This window comes from Ylistrum balloti, unplaced genomic scaffold (assembly GCF_031769215.1).
Source record: "Ylistrum balloti isolate Yb309-2 unplaced genomic scaffold, AGI_CSIRO_Ybal_v1 Utg370050, whole genome shotgun sequence".
In the NCBI taxonomy this organism is placed as follows: domain Eukaryota; kingdom Metazoa; phylum Mollusca; class Bivalvia; order Pectinida; family Pectinidae; genus Ylistrum; species Ylistrum balloti.
In genome coordinates this window covers 730,645-747,359 of record NW_026782103.1, presented here as the reverse complement: position 1 = coordinate 747,359, position 16,715 = coordinate 730,645, and the positions used below count along the sequence as shown (strand labels likewise).

Here is a 16,715-nt window from a genome sequence, read left to right as displayed (position 1 = left end):
GTTATCGCCCTTGGTTCGCCTGTTAGTTCTACAAATCATGTTTAATATGTATATTTAAAGAAAACATGAGAGTAGAAGTCTGTGCTGTTTATATATAATGCGATTTAATTGCCATGCACATGTCATATTACGTCTGTAAACTTAAAAGTAATTATATAGTAAACAATGGTTAAAAGTATTCTATAATTATAAAAATTATCGATAAATGTTTATTTTATTAAAGAAAGCATTTGTGTCAATCCTACCCCTTTAAATGTTAATATACTGCTAAAACCAGGAAAGATCATAGAGAGAAAATTATCTTTTGTAGCCGAGATCATATAACAGGGGAGATAACTCGTCCTGTATATCACGTTCATGTTAAAGTCCACCAATGTTCTCATATGTGTTTACAGAATCTATGTAGTATATGTTTCCTTTTTAACGTGTCAAATGAGAGATACGTAGTTATTTTATAGAACATTAAAATGCCTTTGTCGGTAGATTTCTTTATACGTCTGGTCAAAAACAAAAATGTAAAGCGATTTCAAAACCTGTCTTGAATTTTCGTTTTTGACGTTGTGATGTTTTTACGTAGGTACAAATTCATTAAAAAAATTGTCGAATGACACTTGATGAATTTTCATCATGAAACGCTATACTGCACAGAAAATAAGCAGTTTTTTGCAGTGAATTCATTATTATTAGTAATTCAGTGATACATTGTTATTAAAATCTGATGGTGTTATTTCTCAGTAAACACTAGGTCACTGTTCTTTGATGAGTTAATTTCAAAATTTCATCTTAGACATCTCATTGGACATTTTGATATAACGTACATGTGAGACTATTTAACTCAAGCGCGCATGATTATTCTGAAATTTAAATTTGCTCACTTTTGAGAATAATGCAGAAATAACTTCACAACATGATATATACATAAAATTGAATATTATACAATATCTTCTCCTGACATCTTTGTAAGGGTAAAATGGACAGCACCATGCTCTATACTACTTGAATAATTGAAAATGTAAGTAAAAATGACATGTAAGAAAACATGCATTTTAATACAATTTTTCTTTAACCGTTTTGATGTATAGATATTGTGTTACAATAAGAAAGAACATTGTTATTATAAGCTGAGGTGTTTGTGCGTAATATACATATAACTAAGAAATAAAATCACATTACATAGATGCAGGCATGTACACACAACCTTAACATTACTTAAAATATTCTTATCATATTTCCTTTCCAACAACAAATCTTGAAAAGAATGCTTATGTTTGTAATTCTAAAAACGAGAATTGCTTTGAAAATAAAATACAAAAAATTCTTGTCTAACTTCCGTTTTCCTTGTTTGTTTAAACATACATTTTATGACAAGTCTTCTGATCTGAAAATACGTATCTTGCTTTGTGTATAAAATTTATCTATACCAGATTATTAAATATAACAGAGGATCTGAAAGAAATATATGATGTGGTTCTCATGTTATAATCATTCTAAGAATGTGGTGTCAATACACAATATAAAACGGAATAAAACTGTCAGTAATTGACTTCAGGAAAACTCTTTGATATAATATAACAATGGTAAGTTGTGATACTTATTGTCAATATGAAAGCATTTCTATAACAGATTTGACCTCAACTCAAGGCAATACTTAACTGGAAAAAATGTAATTGCCGGTTTGATGACGTTTTAAAGTTATTTCCCTATTTTCATTAACCACGACAAGAAAAACCCCCAGAAAATCACAATAATCTCAAACGATTGACGGCAAATGTGTTTTGTATTATCTGTAAAAAATGGCTTACCAATGTCCATGATCCCAATAAAATGTATTTTCAGATTTGGGAAAGAAATGTAATTTAAGAAGGCAATAATTATGGGCCAGAATATAAATGTCTTGAAATCATCGGATAAAAAATATGAAATATTTACACATTGAGATATGAAAATCTAACCCTGATTGTTGACAAGTATTGTGTCTGACCCTCTTGTAGGCAGTGATAAACACCATTGAAGCCTGTAGTCATCAATCAAACATTGGCACAGTCAATATTCCTGATCACACCGAGATCGATGCCAGTCGTTTTCTACCTTTAACACTCGTCATAGTTTACCTGTCAATAACAGTTACCACCAGTGTAATACAGACGTTAAACCCAGAAGAGACAACTATAATGATATATACATTAAAATTTATTTCTCATTGAACCGTTCACAATATTCCAGATTCAATTCAAGAGAGAAATTTTCTTCCAGATCAACAAAACAACAAACAAGTCAAATACTCAACGAAATTGTGGTTAAAGATAATGAATTAATCATGTTTTATTTGTTTAGAAACGTTATGTTAATCACTTTTTTTTTGATAGGTTGCTATAATTTTTGAAAGCAGCCTTATTATTTGAACTTTAAACACTGTCCGATTTCGATGATATTTACTTTGAAGGTGTATCGTGAAATCGCAGTCAACACTTTGACATTTATTCTAGTATCAGTTTAAGCCATATGGCTGAATAATAGGATATACGTAACAATTCACATCGGTTTATAATGTTTTATGTTGATGTTATCTAAACTTTGTCCAAAAAAAAACGTCCATGAATTGAATATGGCGCTAATAAATGACTGCTTCCGTTAGATTTTGTCCGCTAATTTTGATTATAAAACATGTCAAACGTCGTAACGACACAACAATATCCCCTGTGGCACAATCAAATCTGTGATACCGAGGATGACACAAAAGACAGGTAAGTGAATAACACATTTTATGCAAAGTTATTAACAATAGATTCAATCAATTCATTAATCCAATTATATAAACGTTCCGACCTTCTCAGACTCGTCAGTGATACTACTTCACACAGCTGTTCCGTTCTTCTAGGAACCGACATTGATGCTGCATTATACAACTGTTTCGTTCTTCTAGGAACCGACAGTGATGCTACATCATACAGCTGTTTTGTCCTTCTAGGACTCTTTAGTGATGTTACATCATACAGCTGTTTCGTCCTTCCAGGACTCGTCAGTGATGCTACATCATACAACTGTTTCGTTCTTCTAGAAAACGACAGTAATGCTACATCATACAGCTGTTTTGTCCTTCTAGGACTCTTTAGTGATGCTGCATCATACAACTGTTTCGTCCTTCTAGGAATCGACAGTGATACTGAGGCTAAATTATTGAAAATGAGGTGGTGACTGATTGATCCAAATGGAACTTCACCTTAGTCATACTAGCACCTTGCGAAAAAACCAACCGGCTGCAGAGATATTGACGTGACCTAATTATAGTGTTTTCTGCCAGTGATGGATTAGGCACAGGTGAATGTGTTGTCCATACTCAGTGGTTCGCCTCAGGTGTACGGACAAGGTGGCCAGGGGTCACTCGGACAGTGATGTATTGTTGTTACACTCTTTGTCAACATCTGTTTTAGTCTGCTGCGTCAAACATACACAAGAATCTGTTTCATCATGCCTACACAGAAAGTAACGCTGTCATTTTGTTTATCGAAACCTATTTCCTCTTTGGAGAGGAGCAGGAATCACGAAGGTGTCCCAAATGGCCATATGATGTATATTTAAAAAAGGGAGTGTTGATACAGTTTGGCATCTAAAATGACCAGATCTTATTTTACTCAGTATTTTCTCTGTTGATTTATTATTTTTGTCAGTATATTTCGGGGAAAATCAAACCAATAACATTTTTCATAAAAATACAATTCCTGCATTATTTAATATATTTGTCTTTTGCTGTCATATCTAGCCTTAATTCCAGTGTTAGTATTTAATATCCCGACAAGTCAAGAATAGACAATGACATCAGGTGTTCCTGAAGAGTAAGCGTGTTCTTTATCACCGACGACGCTTGGTAAGTAAGTCGTGGTCAACTCTACTAAGTAATATCACTTTCTCAGATAAGGACAAAGCTAACATTAACGGTATCACCAGCCATACTAAGGTGCACCAAACACGTCCAACTTCATATCGTAAAGTAAGAGAGTTTCCACTTGAAGTTTTAATAACGCTGTCAATCAATAACAATAATAACCTAGATTTTGTACTTCTCACCAAATCCTGTTTTGTGAGTTTATCTGTCAGGCATCGTGATATTAAGAAAACTCATATGAATATCGAATAAACTGCTATATGTGAACCTCTATGGTTGAGTAATCAGGACTGCTGCTATCTTCATGTTTATCTCGGTCAATGGATCGAAAATACAAAAACTAACAGCACAAAATCTGAAGTCATTGCGGTTAACATACAGTTAGGTGGAAGGCTGCAGTTATTTCCATTGAAGGACAATAGCGAGATAAGTGCCTGATGGTTAAGAACATACTCACCTCTTTGGTTTTCTATTCTGGTTAGCATAAATGTAGCCGAACCTCGTTATAGCGAAGTCGTATTACTCAGAGATCCCGTTTATGTGAAAATATTTCGTCTGTCCCAGCCAAACTTTTCACCAAACATTTAATCTCACTTAAATCGTATACTCTGAAATCTCGAATTTTTTTTTCAACTGTCTTGTCGATTTCGAAATAACGAAGTTCTACTCTAAATATACATAAACATGTTACAAGATCCCATACCAAATACAGACAAATGAAAGATGGTTGATACTGAAATTGTGTACTGAATGTTCAATAAATAATACACAAAACGATATATGTTGTATCATTTATTTATTTTTATGTGCCGTTCATGAATCTTATATTTTTTTCTCACATTCATTGGCGTAAAAGCATTATCAAATTCTCCTCATCTTATCAAATGATGCCAATGTTGTATAAACACTTCCAAATAAAAGTGCGTACATCCCTAAATAGTAAAAAAAAGTTTTATATTTCAAACTTTTATGTTTAAATTTTTATATTTTGAATTTTTATCTTTAAATACATGCTCTTACATCCGATATAAAAGGTTACTAGCTCTCTCCCAAGCAATTTACAATTTGTTCTTTATCATGAACGACGGGGACTTTTGCAATAGCAGAAAATCAACAAATTTTACTATATATCATCCTTACTTGAAAACCTTTAATGATACTGACCAAAACGATCATATTTATTACTGGAATATTGGACGAAAGGGATAGATGTAATTATAATTTCTGATATAATTTAACAGGTAGCATAGAATATAGAATTATAGAATAGAGTATCAATATTGAACGTTATTCTGATCTGTTTACCATCTGTGATGATCCATCAAAAAAAAAGAAAGTTTTATAAGAATATGTAAATCCCGTCATATTTTGCAGTATATGCCACCAAAACCCTAATCAAAATTTTAACGTTTTTCTCTTGGTGTTTTTGTGACACCTACAATAATAAAAAAGTGTTTGTATTAGCGGTAATCTTATCTCAGCGTTTTACGCAGTAAAGATATTGCGCTGAAATATGATCACGTGCGTGAATTTCAGTTTCAAAAAATATTTATTGTAAATGCGCGTATTCAATATCGTTCATTTTTGTTCAAAACTGATATTTCTCTAACAATTTGGTCGCTCCCAAAATAGATATGTGTTCCAGTATTATTTCGCTGATTCATGTAATGATATTGCCGACCAACCAGCCATTCATACAACAACACGTACAACATGTATCCTTATCAAAAAATGTGTCGACGACACTAGAAAAAACCCTGTCGTTGAGGTCAGTCAAGACATATCCTGATTGATATCTATAATCACAGACTGCAGACACACAATTCGTCATGAGATCTCGTTTAGAGTTTGGGTTCTTAGGAAACTATATCTAATAAACACATAATTTCTGTTGAATCTTTTGAACTTATGATGCTCAATAACATTGAATTATGTTATACACGTCGTATATCAGTCAGTTATTTATTTTGATGTTAAATATCCTTGGTCCTTATACTTTTCTATACGTCATGATGGTATCATAATGACACATTACCTGTAAAAGAAGGCTGTAGCCAAACATAATAAACAATACTTTCCTTAAAGTTTTTTGATGAATCCTGAATGAATCAAATAATAATTCAAAAAATCAGTGCAAGAACAAATTAAAGGTTTTTACAAATTACATATCATTTCTAGTTTGAAATTTTACAAAGGAAAGTTGACAGCATTATTTTGAGGTGACGATCCAAAGTCTATACCAGGGTTCATATCTAAACCGAAACCAGGCGAACCGATGTCCGGAAACAGTCCAAAGTTATTCATCCCCGTATCAGAGACTGCAATGTTATTGGAACCACCAGGAGGAAGTGTTGGATCCTGAAATACTAACGGGTCAGCTGGGCCGCCTTGGTTCACGGAACTGGCATCAGAACCGAGTCCATTAAAATTGAGATTTAGATCCGGAGCGATGCCGCTTAAATCTAATCCTCCTCCAGATCCCTGTAATTTATCTGGGCCTATAGCCACACCGGAAGTACCACTCGAGCCAGAACTTCCATGTGGAGCATCAATTCCAACACCGACATTTGTCCCAAGACCAAGATCAGGTCCGAAAGCAGAGTCGACTCCTACACCAGGACCTGAACCATGACCTGCCCCAAAACCGGAGTCGACTCCTATACCAGAAACAGAACCATGATCAGTCCCAAAACCGGAGTCGACTCCTATTCCAGCACCTGAACCATGGCCATGCCCAAAGCCGGAGTCAACTCCTATACCGGGACCTGAACCATGCCCAGATCCGAAGCCAGAATCAACTCCTACACCGGCCTTAGAGCCAAGACCAAGATCAAGTCCAAGTCCTAGATCGAGGCCGTGAGAGGAACCTGATCCGTGACCTCCAAGATCAGTCCCGTGACCAGGATCTTGTGCAATGCCTATACCTGGCCCTCCGACACCTTTATCAGCTCCAAGACCAAGGTCAGGACCTCCTAATCCACCTGGACCGGTGTCTAATACACCGACTCCGCCACTCAGCGTTTTTGTTCCGGCACCAAAATCGTTTACACCAACACCTATATTACCGTGGCCGGACCCATCAAGACCAAAATTGGGATCTAGTTGTCCTCCAAGTCCAAGGCTGTTATCTATGGCAACACCTGCATTTCCTGTACCACCGAAGCCAAAATCAAGACCAAGTCCTCCTACTCCCACTCCGAGGTCATTTCCTAATCCTTCTCCTCCATCTATACCGATCCCAGCAGATCCATCTAGACCAAACACGTTCATTCCACCTAAGTCTTGAAGTCCTAGATCCTGGACAACACCACCCAATCCCTGATTACCAGCATCTATCCCTATACCTAGACCAGAATCAAATCCCTGACCGAATCCAATATCAGCCCCTTCAGTTCCCAATCCCGACAAATCACTTCCACCTCCGAACCCTTGATCTATTCCAAGTATACCTACAGGTAGTCCGGGCTCCATTCCCATGCCGAATCCTGCATCCACACCTCCTATTCCAACACCTAAAGTAGGACTGCCACCTAAGCCACTTCCTGATATACCGACCCCAGAGCCTATACCGCTGGCCCCATTGCCGCCACTCATTACGTCTATTTTGACCTCTATATTTTCCTCCTTCAGTCCACCTTTGCCAGCTTGTCCGCCTAAGGCATCTAAGTGTCCATGTCCAGCGCCGAATCCAGAATCCAACCCTGCGGCTAATACTCCGACACCTCCATTCAATCCGCCATCCATGAACCCACCATTGATGCCGATTGCGTTCAACCCACCGTTTACACCGATTCCGTTCAACCCACCAGATATACCGACAACCCCCACGCCTTGGCCAAGGAAGTTATTGGCCATACAGCTACAGACGCACCCTACTTCACATATTTTCTTGATCATACAGCTACTTGAGCAATCGTTGTTAGATCGCAATGATTTTTTCTTTGCAGCACATCTCAAGAAAGCTTTTTTCCCGCACATTGGAATGGATCTTTTGCTGGGTAATATATTGATATGCTCAGTGATGTGTTTCGGAGCTGTCATGAATGGCTTTTTCCTCTGAATTATTTGTGGTCGAACAATTTTTCTAGGTTTCTGCCGACAGCTACAAGTACATTCAACATGGCAGCCCTTATATCCACATCGTTTGTAGCAGCGGTTTTTGGTATATTTCTTGCAGACCAGCATTTCATATTTCTTACATGTTTTCCCGAATGGCAACGGAATGACTTTATTCTGTGCCATTCTTGTACGTCCATACGATTTCTTGCTGACGGGTCCATAAGATTTCTGCCTGGGAAATGACCTCATGAAGCTCCTTCTTCCGCCGTAACTTGGACCGTAACCTCTGGATAGCCCACCCTACAAATAGAAGTTTAAAAAGGTCTTTCAGCTGGTTTTTCGGTAGCTGTAAAAAAAACAATGTTGGAAATGGATTATCCCTGTAACATGTCAAATATCAGTTGAAGCATCATCATTCATTTCGACCGATTTTTTTTCTCAGTCGTCCCCTAGCCTTCAACAAGTAGCGTTGGCTAGTCCTAGGTGGACAAAACAACTGTATTTTGCAGTTTAAATCATATTTTGACTATGCTGATCACCTGATTCTACATTTGTATTGAAAGGTTGTGTTATACACGTGTGTGTGTCTCTTAACAAGTATCTGCTAGTGGTTATGTGTAACGTATCGATGGGACAACACTGAACAAAAGAACATTATAATATGCTGACACAAACATTCAAATAACATAAAGCATATTATAAAAGGCAATATTTGATATACTCGATTTAGACAGAAGATTGTACAATAGACACAAAGGTGAATAGCACATGTCCATAAAATATAAATACAGTCGAACTTCATTAATTCGAAGTCAGTTGAACTGTTGAATAACTTCGAGTTATCAGAGTATTCAATTTAAGTGAGGTTAAGATTTTGAAGAAAAGTTTGACCGGAACAGACGAAACACTTCGAATTAAAAACTTCGTCTTTAATGTATACGAATTCGAAATAACGAGGTTAGACTGAAAATACAAAGATAATAGAGTCAAATGATAGAGGAAAATGCATCGCTCTATCATTACTCGTCATTTGTTGTTAAAAATTTAATTAAGAAATTCAGAAGAAAACAAAATAAATTCAAAATTGAGAGAAAAGTAAAAATTTGAAGTTTAGAGGTACACTGAAAATGTTTGATATCTATTTTCTCCCATATCCGTAAATATCTCTTTTCTATTCAGCTTTATTTCACTGTCCATGTATCGTTTATTTTAGATACGTATTTGTTATGGTGAAATCAACTTCTGTAATATTTGTACCGCTCAGAGACAATTGCAGAAACTCATGTCAACATCAGTTTGATTAAAACTAAAATTAAATGAATTTAGGACAAGATATGAACGACGAAATATTAAATATATGTTTACTCACGAGAGATTAAAGGGAAAATAAAAGCACATATTCAGGAAAATTGAGTTTTCACATAAATATTTCTAAATCAATGAGGACACGAAACCCCCAAGGAACGTTAATTTAAGGACAAATAACAACATACTCGGTATTTATAGGGTTAATGCACGTTTTGTCTATTTAATTTAATGGCGTTCACAACAATGGAGCTACAAACTGGCATGAATGCACATGTCACCCAGCAATTGAGCGTCATATTTACACGGACTTTTTTTAGTGTGAATGTTCTGCTGAGTGTCAAACTTTTTGCTGACTGATGGATCGTCTACACGTGTGCACTTTAAATCAACCATGCGTTACATAATGATCAATACATACTATCTGTACTTTCGACTTCATATCTACATGACCCAAACATTGAACGAGAGTACATCAGTGCAACATCAGGTGTATATGCCATTGGAAGTTGTTTTACACTATATACAAAAGAAAACGTTTTTCTGCACTGATATTCAGTAATACCCCCTCCCGCCCGCCCCCCAACCCCACCCCCACCCCCGCACTTATTTTCTTATTCTATTATCATTATGCTAGGTCGGTGGCGCAGTAGTAGCGAACTCGTCTTTTTATCATTGGCGTCCGCGGTTCGATTTCCGGAGCGGACGTGAAAAGGTATGATGTTTCCTGAGCAACCATGTTAGTTAACTCCAGTACTCAGGTTTCGCCTGTTTCGCAGTTGTTGTAAAATAGATAAAATTGTTATTATAATTTCATTATCATATTTTATTCACAGAAACGTGGAACGCATAAATGTATGTGCTGCGAGGTTCAAAGTTCATTGCTGTTATAGTTATATAGTTTTACACACATATCTCACATATCTGTTGTGCATTTCTAAGGGACTTTGACGTAAATTCTCAACTTACTGACGCAACGCACCAATATACCACACCTTATTTTTTCAGGGAAACTAATATCACTGTAGAATAGATCAATAGAAAGAACCACATTATGATATAACTGCTTAGTTGACGCTGAATTATCAGTTTAACATATCTTCATGAACATAGAAAAAATCAGTTTACCTCATCGTCAAAAACACAGAAAAATCAGTTTAACACATCTTCATGAACATAGAAAAATCAGTTTACCTCATCGTCAAAAACACAGTAGAGACAGGCTTCCAACATCGTCAAAAACACAGAAGAGACAGGCTTCCAACATCGTCAAAAACACAGAGGAGCCAGTTTACCTCATCGTCAAAAACACAGAGGAGCCAGTTTACCACATCGTCAAAAACACAAAAGAGACAGGCTTCCAACATCGTCAAAAACACAGAGGAGCCAGTTTACCACATCGTCAAAAACACAGAAGAGACAGGCTTCCAACATCGTCAAAAACACAGAGGAGCCAGTGTACCACATCGTCAAAAACACAGAAGAGACAGGCTTCCAACATCGTCAAAAACACAGAGGAGCCAGTTTACCTCATCGTCAAAAACACAGAGGAGCCAGTTTACCACATCGTCAAAAACACAGAAGAGACAGGCTTCCAACATCGTCAAAAACACAGTAGAGACAGGCTTCCAACATCGTCAAAAACACAGAGGAGCCAGTGTACCACATCGTCAAAAACACAGAAGAGACAGGCTTCCAACATCGTCAAAAACACAGAGGTGCCAGTGTACCACATCGTCAAAAACACAGAAGAGACAGGCTTCCAACATCGTCAAAAACACAGAGGAGCCAGTGTACCACATCGTCAAAAACACAGAAGAGACAGGCTTCCAACATCGTCAAAAACACAGAGGAGCCAGTGTACCACATCGTCAAAAACACAGAAGAGACAGGCTTCCAACATCGTCAAAAACACAGAGGAGCCAGTGTACCAAATCGTCAATAACACATAAGAGAAAGGCTCCAAAATCGACAAAATCACAGAGGAGCCAGTTTACCACATCGTCAAAAACACAGTAGAGACAGGCTTCCAACATCGTCAAAAACACAGAGGTGCCAGTGTACCACATCGTCAAAAACACAGAAGAGACAGGCTTCCAATACAGAAGAGACAGGCTTCCAATATCGTCAAAAACACAGAAGAGACAGGCTTCCAATATCGTCAAAAACACAGAGGAGCCAGTTTACCACATCGTCAAAAACACAGAAGAGACAGGCTTCCAACATCGTCAAAAACACAGAAGAGACAGGCTTCCAACATCGTCAAAAACACAGAGGAGCCAGTTTACCACATCGTCAAAAACACAAAAGAGACAGGCTTCCAACATCGTCAAAAACACAGAGGAGCCAGTTTACCTCATCGTCAAAAACACAAAAGAGACAGGCTTCCAACATCGTCAAAAACACAGAGGAGCCAGTTTACCTCATCGTCAAAAACACAGAAGAGACAGGCTTCCAACATCGTCAAAAACACAGAGGAGCCAGTTTACCTCATCGTCAAAAACACAAAAGAGACAGGCTTCCAACATCGTCAAAAACACAGAGGAGCCAGTGTACCACATCGTCAAAAACACAGAAGAGACAGGCTTCCAACATCGTCAAAAACACAGAAGAGACAGGCTTCCAACATCGTCAAAAACACAGTAGAGACAGGCTTCCAACATCGTCAAAATCACAGAGGAGCCAGTGTACCACATCGTCAAAAACACAGAAGAGACAGGCTTCCAACATCGTCAAAAACACAGAGGAGCCAGTTTACCTCATCGTTAAAAAAACAGAAGAGACAGGCTTCCAACATCGTCAAAAACACAGAGGAGCCAGTTTACCTCATCGTCAAAAACACAGAGGAGCCAGTTTACCTCATCGTCAAAAACACGGAGGAGCCAGTTTACCTCGTCGTTAAAAAAACAGAAGATACAGGCTTCCAACATCGTCAAAAACACATGAGCGTCAGTTTGCCACATTGTCAAAACAAAGTGTTCCACACCGCCAAAACACAATGAATTCACCCAACCTGAGCAGAAAGCACTATATTTCCCTTTTAGTACACCTCTTAAAAACTCATAATACCAAGTATCCAGTTCTCTAGACTTTACCCGATCAATGTTTCCTGATCGTTACAGAGCCGGATCAGTACGTGCCTGATTCATTATAATCTTATTTAAGATATTTCCTAGTTTAAATGTCTACGTTTTCAGGTCAAAACTGCATAATTCTTTAATATCTGTCTCTATTTTATTGTCCAGAACTCATATGACCCAATTAGGATATACTAGATTATAAATTGTTCAAATATTTCCGAGGGAAAATTAATAGTTTTCAGTTTAGAATAGCTAAAACTTCCCTCAATTATGTGTTCAAAACGCTCCTGAATACATCAATTAATTATACGCAATGCAGCGACGCATTCGTTCCAATCATACACTTTTTTTAAGAATTTTACATTGTTTAATTTCATTTTATCATTTTATCTACGTCATCCTCATTTCATCTGTCATCAGAACTGATGCCTTACCGTCATCGCATGATTTCAAAACAGCAAGATTAATGAAAAAGTTAATTCTAAGCTTTAAATGATAAAACAAATTGGAGAAAATTGTAGAAAGAGAAATATTGGGGAAAACATATTTCATTTACATTTTTCTGTATCAAAGGGGGACAACTCACCTGATGTTTTTAAGTTCAATACATTCTCCAGCTTCGATAATGTAGGCCAAGAACCATTAAAATTATGATATTTAGCCGATAATGGGGATTTTTGTTTTGAATTATTGTAAAATATGCGACATCTATTAAAATACCCAAACAAAAATACAACTATCATACTGTTGGATTTATATACATACAAATGACATTCCGGGGCCATATCTTCCGTAATATCCGCCATAACCTTTCTGGAAAGGCATTCTCTGCATTCCGTATCCATAGTAACGCTTTCTTAATGCCGGACGAATTCTAAATGGAGCATATCTTCTTAAAAGTCCAACTTTGTAAGTTTTTAACACTGGTCGAATTCCACCAGATTCACAATACACAATGAATACAGTTAAAAGCAATATTAGTATCGAAATTCTCATGTTGATTGCTAAAGTTTCGGCAACATTAAGAAAGTCTTCAAAACGTACGAAAATTCCGGAATGGTGCTATCCAGACACGGACTTCTGTTAGTGACGACTTGGCGAAGAAGTGCCGACGTTTGTATCACATAGAATACACAACGGTAACAAACAAGCCTCATAAAATCTGACAGGATCTGTTCTTGAGGCGGGACTTGTGTGCGTTTTGTACATTATTGTTTTTTTACACGCTTGGTGTGACTGGCATGACCGGAAGCTATATTAATGTCGTATACCGTATCCCTTCGACGAAGGCGTGCACATTATAACGTTATTATTTCCGAAGAGGCTTAATTTTGGGGAATTTTATTTCAGATCATAGTTCGCCTTTGCTTGAATTAATTTACAGATTAAATATCAAATATTAAATATCGTCGTAACTCGAAAGTTATCCACTCTGAAGTACAAAAATAATCTAAGAGAAAACCTACAGAATTCCAGCTGTAATTAACGAATCAGTTTAAATTCAAGTGATTTTCATAAATTTTACGTTACGACTGTCTTTGAAAGATCCCCGTTTTACACAGCTTAAAGATTTAGAACCGCAGCTTCTAGTAAATGATCCGTATTTCTATAAAATTTCGAAAGCAAAATCCTGTTCTGGTTGAATCATCACAAGGATTTCAACCGATTCATGTAATTATATGTGGTTACCAGAAATAATATTTTGAATTTAAAGATTTTTTTTACAATTACCTGAAGAGAAGCAAAATGTATTTCAACTTAAAGAAGTCAAAGAATAATTTGACAAGAAGTACGTATCGGATAATTGGAGAATATATATCATATTAAATTTGGAGGAAAATAGAGAAGTACCCTTCTGGCGCCCCTGTTAATGATGGTCAGTTTATCGCCTATCGTCCCATATCTATTTCCAGATTTATGACAATTCGTTATCGACATTGACAGGTCCAGTGTGACTCAAAAACGCGTGACGGAAGCTAGATCAATATAGATCACATTAAACAATTATAGAAATGATTTAATGTTGAATGCTACCTAACCTCAGAGATGTAGAAAAGACACAAGAGAATAACACCTTTTAATACAATTTTGGAATGGATATATCAGAGTCAGACAATAAATTTAACTGCATCATACAGCTGTTACATCACATGGGTGGTCGGGTGGCGCAGTGTTAATGCACTCGCCGTTCTCCTAGCCAACCGGGGTTCGATTCCCGGAACGGACGTGAAAAGGTAAGGGGTCACCTGCCCGACCACGTGGGTTTTCCCCGGGTACTCCGGTTTCCTCCCACAATAAGACCCCTTGCGCGCTTACATCCGGGCCAACAAGAGTGATTAGTATAAGTTGACATAACTTGTTTCGCATTTGTTGTAAAATAAATAAAGTTTATATTTTAGCTGTTACATAATCCAGCTGTTTCATCCTTTAAGAACTCGTCAGTGATGCGACATCATACAGCTGTTTCGTCCTTTTAGGACTCGACAGTGATAATACATCATACAGCTGTTTCGTCCTTTTAGGACTCGACAGTGATAATACATCATACTGCTGTTTCGTCCTTTAAGAACTCGTCAGTGATGCTACATCATATAGCTGTTTCGTCCTTTTAGGACTCGACAGTGATAATACATCAAACAGCTGTTTCGTCCTTTTAGGACTCGTCAGTGATACTACATCATACAGCTGTTTCGTCCTTTTACGACTCGTCAGTGATGCTAAGGGCGTAAACATGTATCCTAGGAGGCGAAAGAATAAAACACAAAGTCATTGAAGGAAAAGTCAAAATCTGGATATTTAGGTTCAATAGACCCATAATTTAATTGTTTTTTAAATTATCATATATTTGATAACTTTGGAACAACGTAAAGTACATGTGTTTCCTTAGAATTAAAATGAAATATTGATCTTCATCCGCGATATTACGTTAATCCCTCGTGCAGAAATTACACGAGTCAGTACGCAAATTTAACGCATTGTTCATTTTGAAAAATGCTGTTGATACAAATTGAGAAATTTGAATAAAGTCGTATAAACTGGATTTATTAAACATGTGTAATGTTCCTCTAAATTCTAAAATAAGTAAATGATAATTATAAGAAACGTTATTAAACATTTTAGTCACATTTTATATTTAGTAATGTACTTCACATGGCGCAATCAGTAATTAATAAATATCTTATCAATGCATTTGACCCATATTCATTTGTATAATCAAATGTCTTCATTTCTTTTCACTTGATCATTTTCAATAGGATAGTGGAACGATACATACAAGCGAACTTCGTAATTTCGAGGTTGGCGGAACCGTTGAAGAGCTTCCAGTTATACGAGTAATCACTTTAAGTGAGATAGAATGTTTGGTGAAAAGCTTGGCCGGGGCAGACGTAACACTTCGAAATATACGGACTTTTCGGAAAACTAACTTTAATATCTCTCAATACGAAGTATTGGTCTGAAAGAATTTCCTACTGTTGTTTTGGCTGATCTGTTTTGCTTACACACCAGACTAAACTTATTCAAGAGCGTAGGGAATTGGTTCATAAATACCTTGCGAAATTCTTCAGTTTCACTTTCGGATATATTCAGGATGGCTTGTCGTCAGATGTAATTATCGGACAACTCCCTATTAAAGAAAAAAAGTCTAGAGCCAAAAAACACAATCTTTTAATAGTAAATTGGGTAAGGCCATTTTTTAAAACACATGGTGTTCAATAGATATTTTCAACACGTGACAACTGGGCTATCTATAGAATGCAACGAAAGTTTGTCTTAAGGATTAAGCGCTATCAATGCATGTCTTTCCGACGCTGTAGTGGTGGACCTCAGTCTAAGGACTTTTGGCCTAGAGTAAAGCCTTTTCTTTTCAAATAAAACTTCCTCCTCGCTCACTACAGCTTTATGTGACGATGGTTAAGTTGTCACTGATCAAATCCAAGTGGATGAAATTTCTTATTTTGTAAATGTCGCCAGATAACACTAAGATCAGACCAGATAATGATAATGATGATCAGGATAGAAAGCAAACTTTTGGCTTTTATGCTATTGACCCACATGCTATGTAAGAAGTCATTAACAAACTTGATACTAAAATCCACTGGTGTTGATGGTATATCTGTCAAGATTCTTTAACTGGGCTCTAACTCTCTATCACTACCTCTTTCAAACTTAGTTAATTTTTTGTTGAGCAGCAAAACCAGTTCCCGGGTAGGCTGAAAGAGACCAAGCTCACTCATATTTCAAAACAAAGTCTATGAACAAGGAAAATTACAGACCTGACAGATGTCTGAACAACTTTGTCAAAAATCTTCTAAAGGATCTTTCATTACCAACTTTATACTTTTGTTCGATGATGTTTCTTAATCCTTTCTCCTTGCAGCTTGCAGGAA

At 36.8% G+C, this 16,715-nt stretch overlaps 1 protein-coding gene across 1 annotated transcript; it reads right to left on the bottom strand.

The window, feature by feature from the left end:
- Nucleotides 1–6,070: 6,070 nt before the first annotated feature.
- On the bottom strand, nucleotides 6,071–8,125 carry LOC132549225 (fibroin heavy chain-like). The gene has a single exon (XM_060213140.1). The coding sequence runs from the start codon at nucleotides 8,123–8,125 to the stop codon at nucleotides 6,071–6,073; it is 2,055 nt and encodes a 684-aa protein (XP_060069123.1).
- Between the last annotated feature and the right edge of the window lie 8,590 nt (nucleotides 8,126–16,715).

What these genes read in the sequence shown, in the direction of transcription:
- LOC132549225 (XM_060213140.1), bottom strand. Translation starts at nt 8,125, where the DNA reads ATGGCACAGAATAAAGTCATTCCGTTGCCATTCGGGAAAACATGTAAG.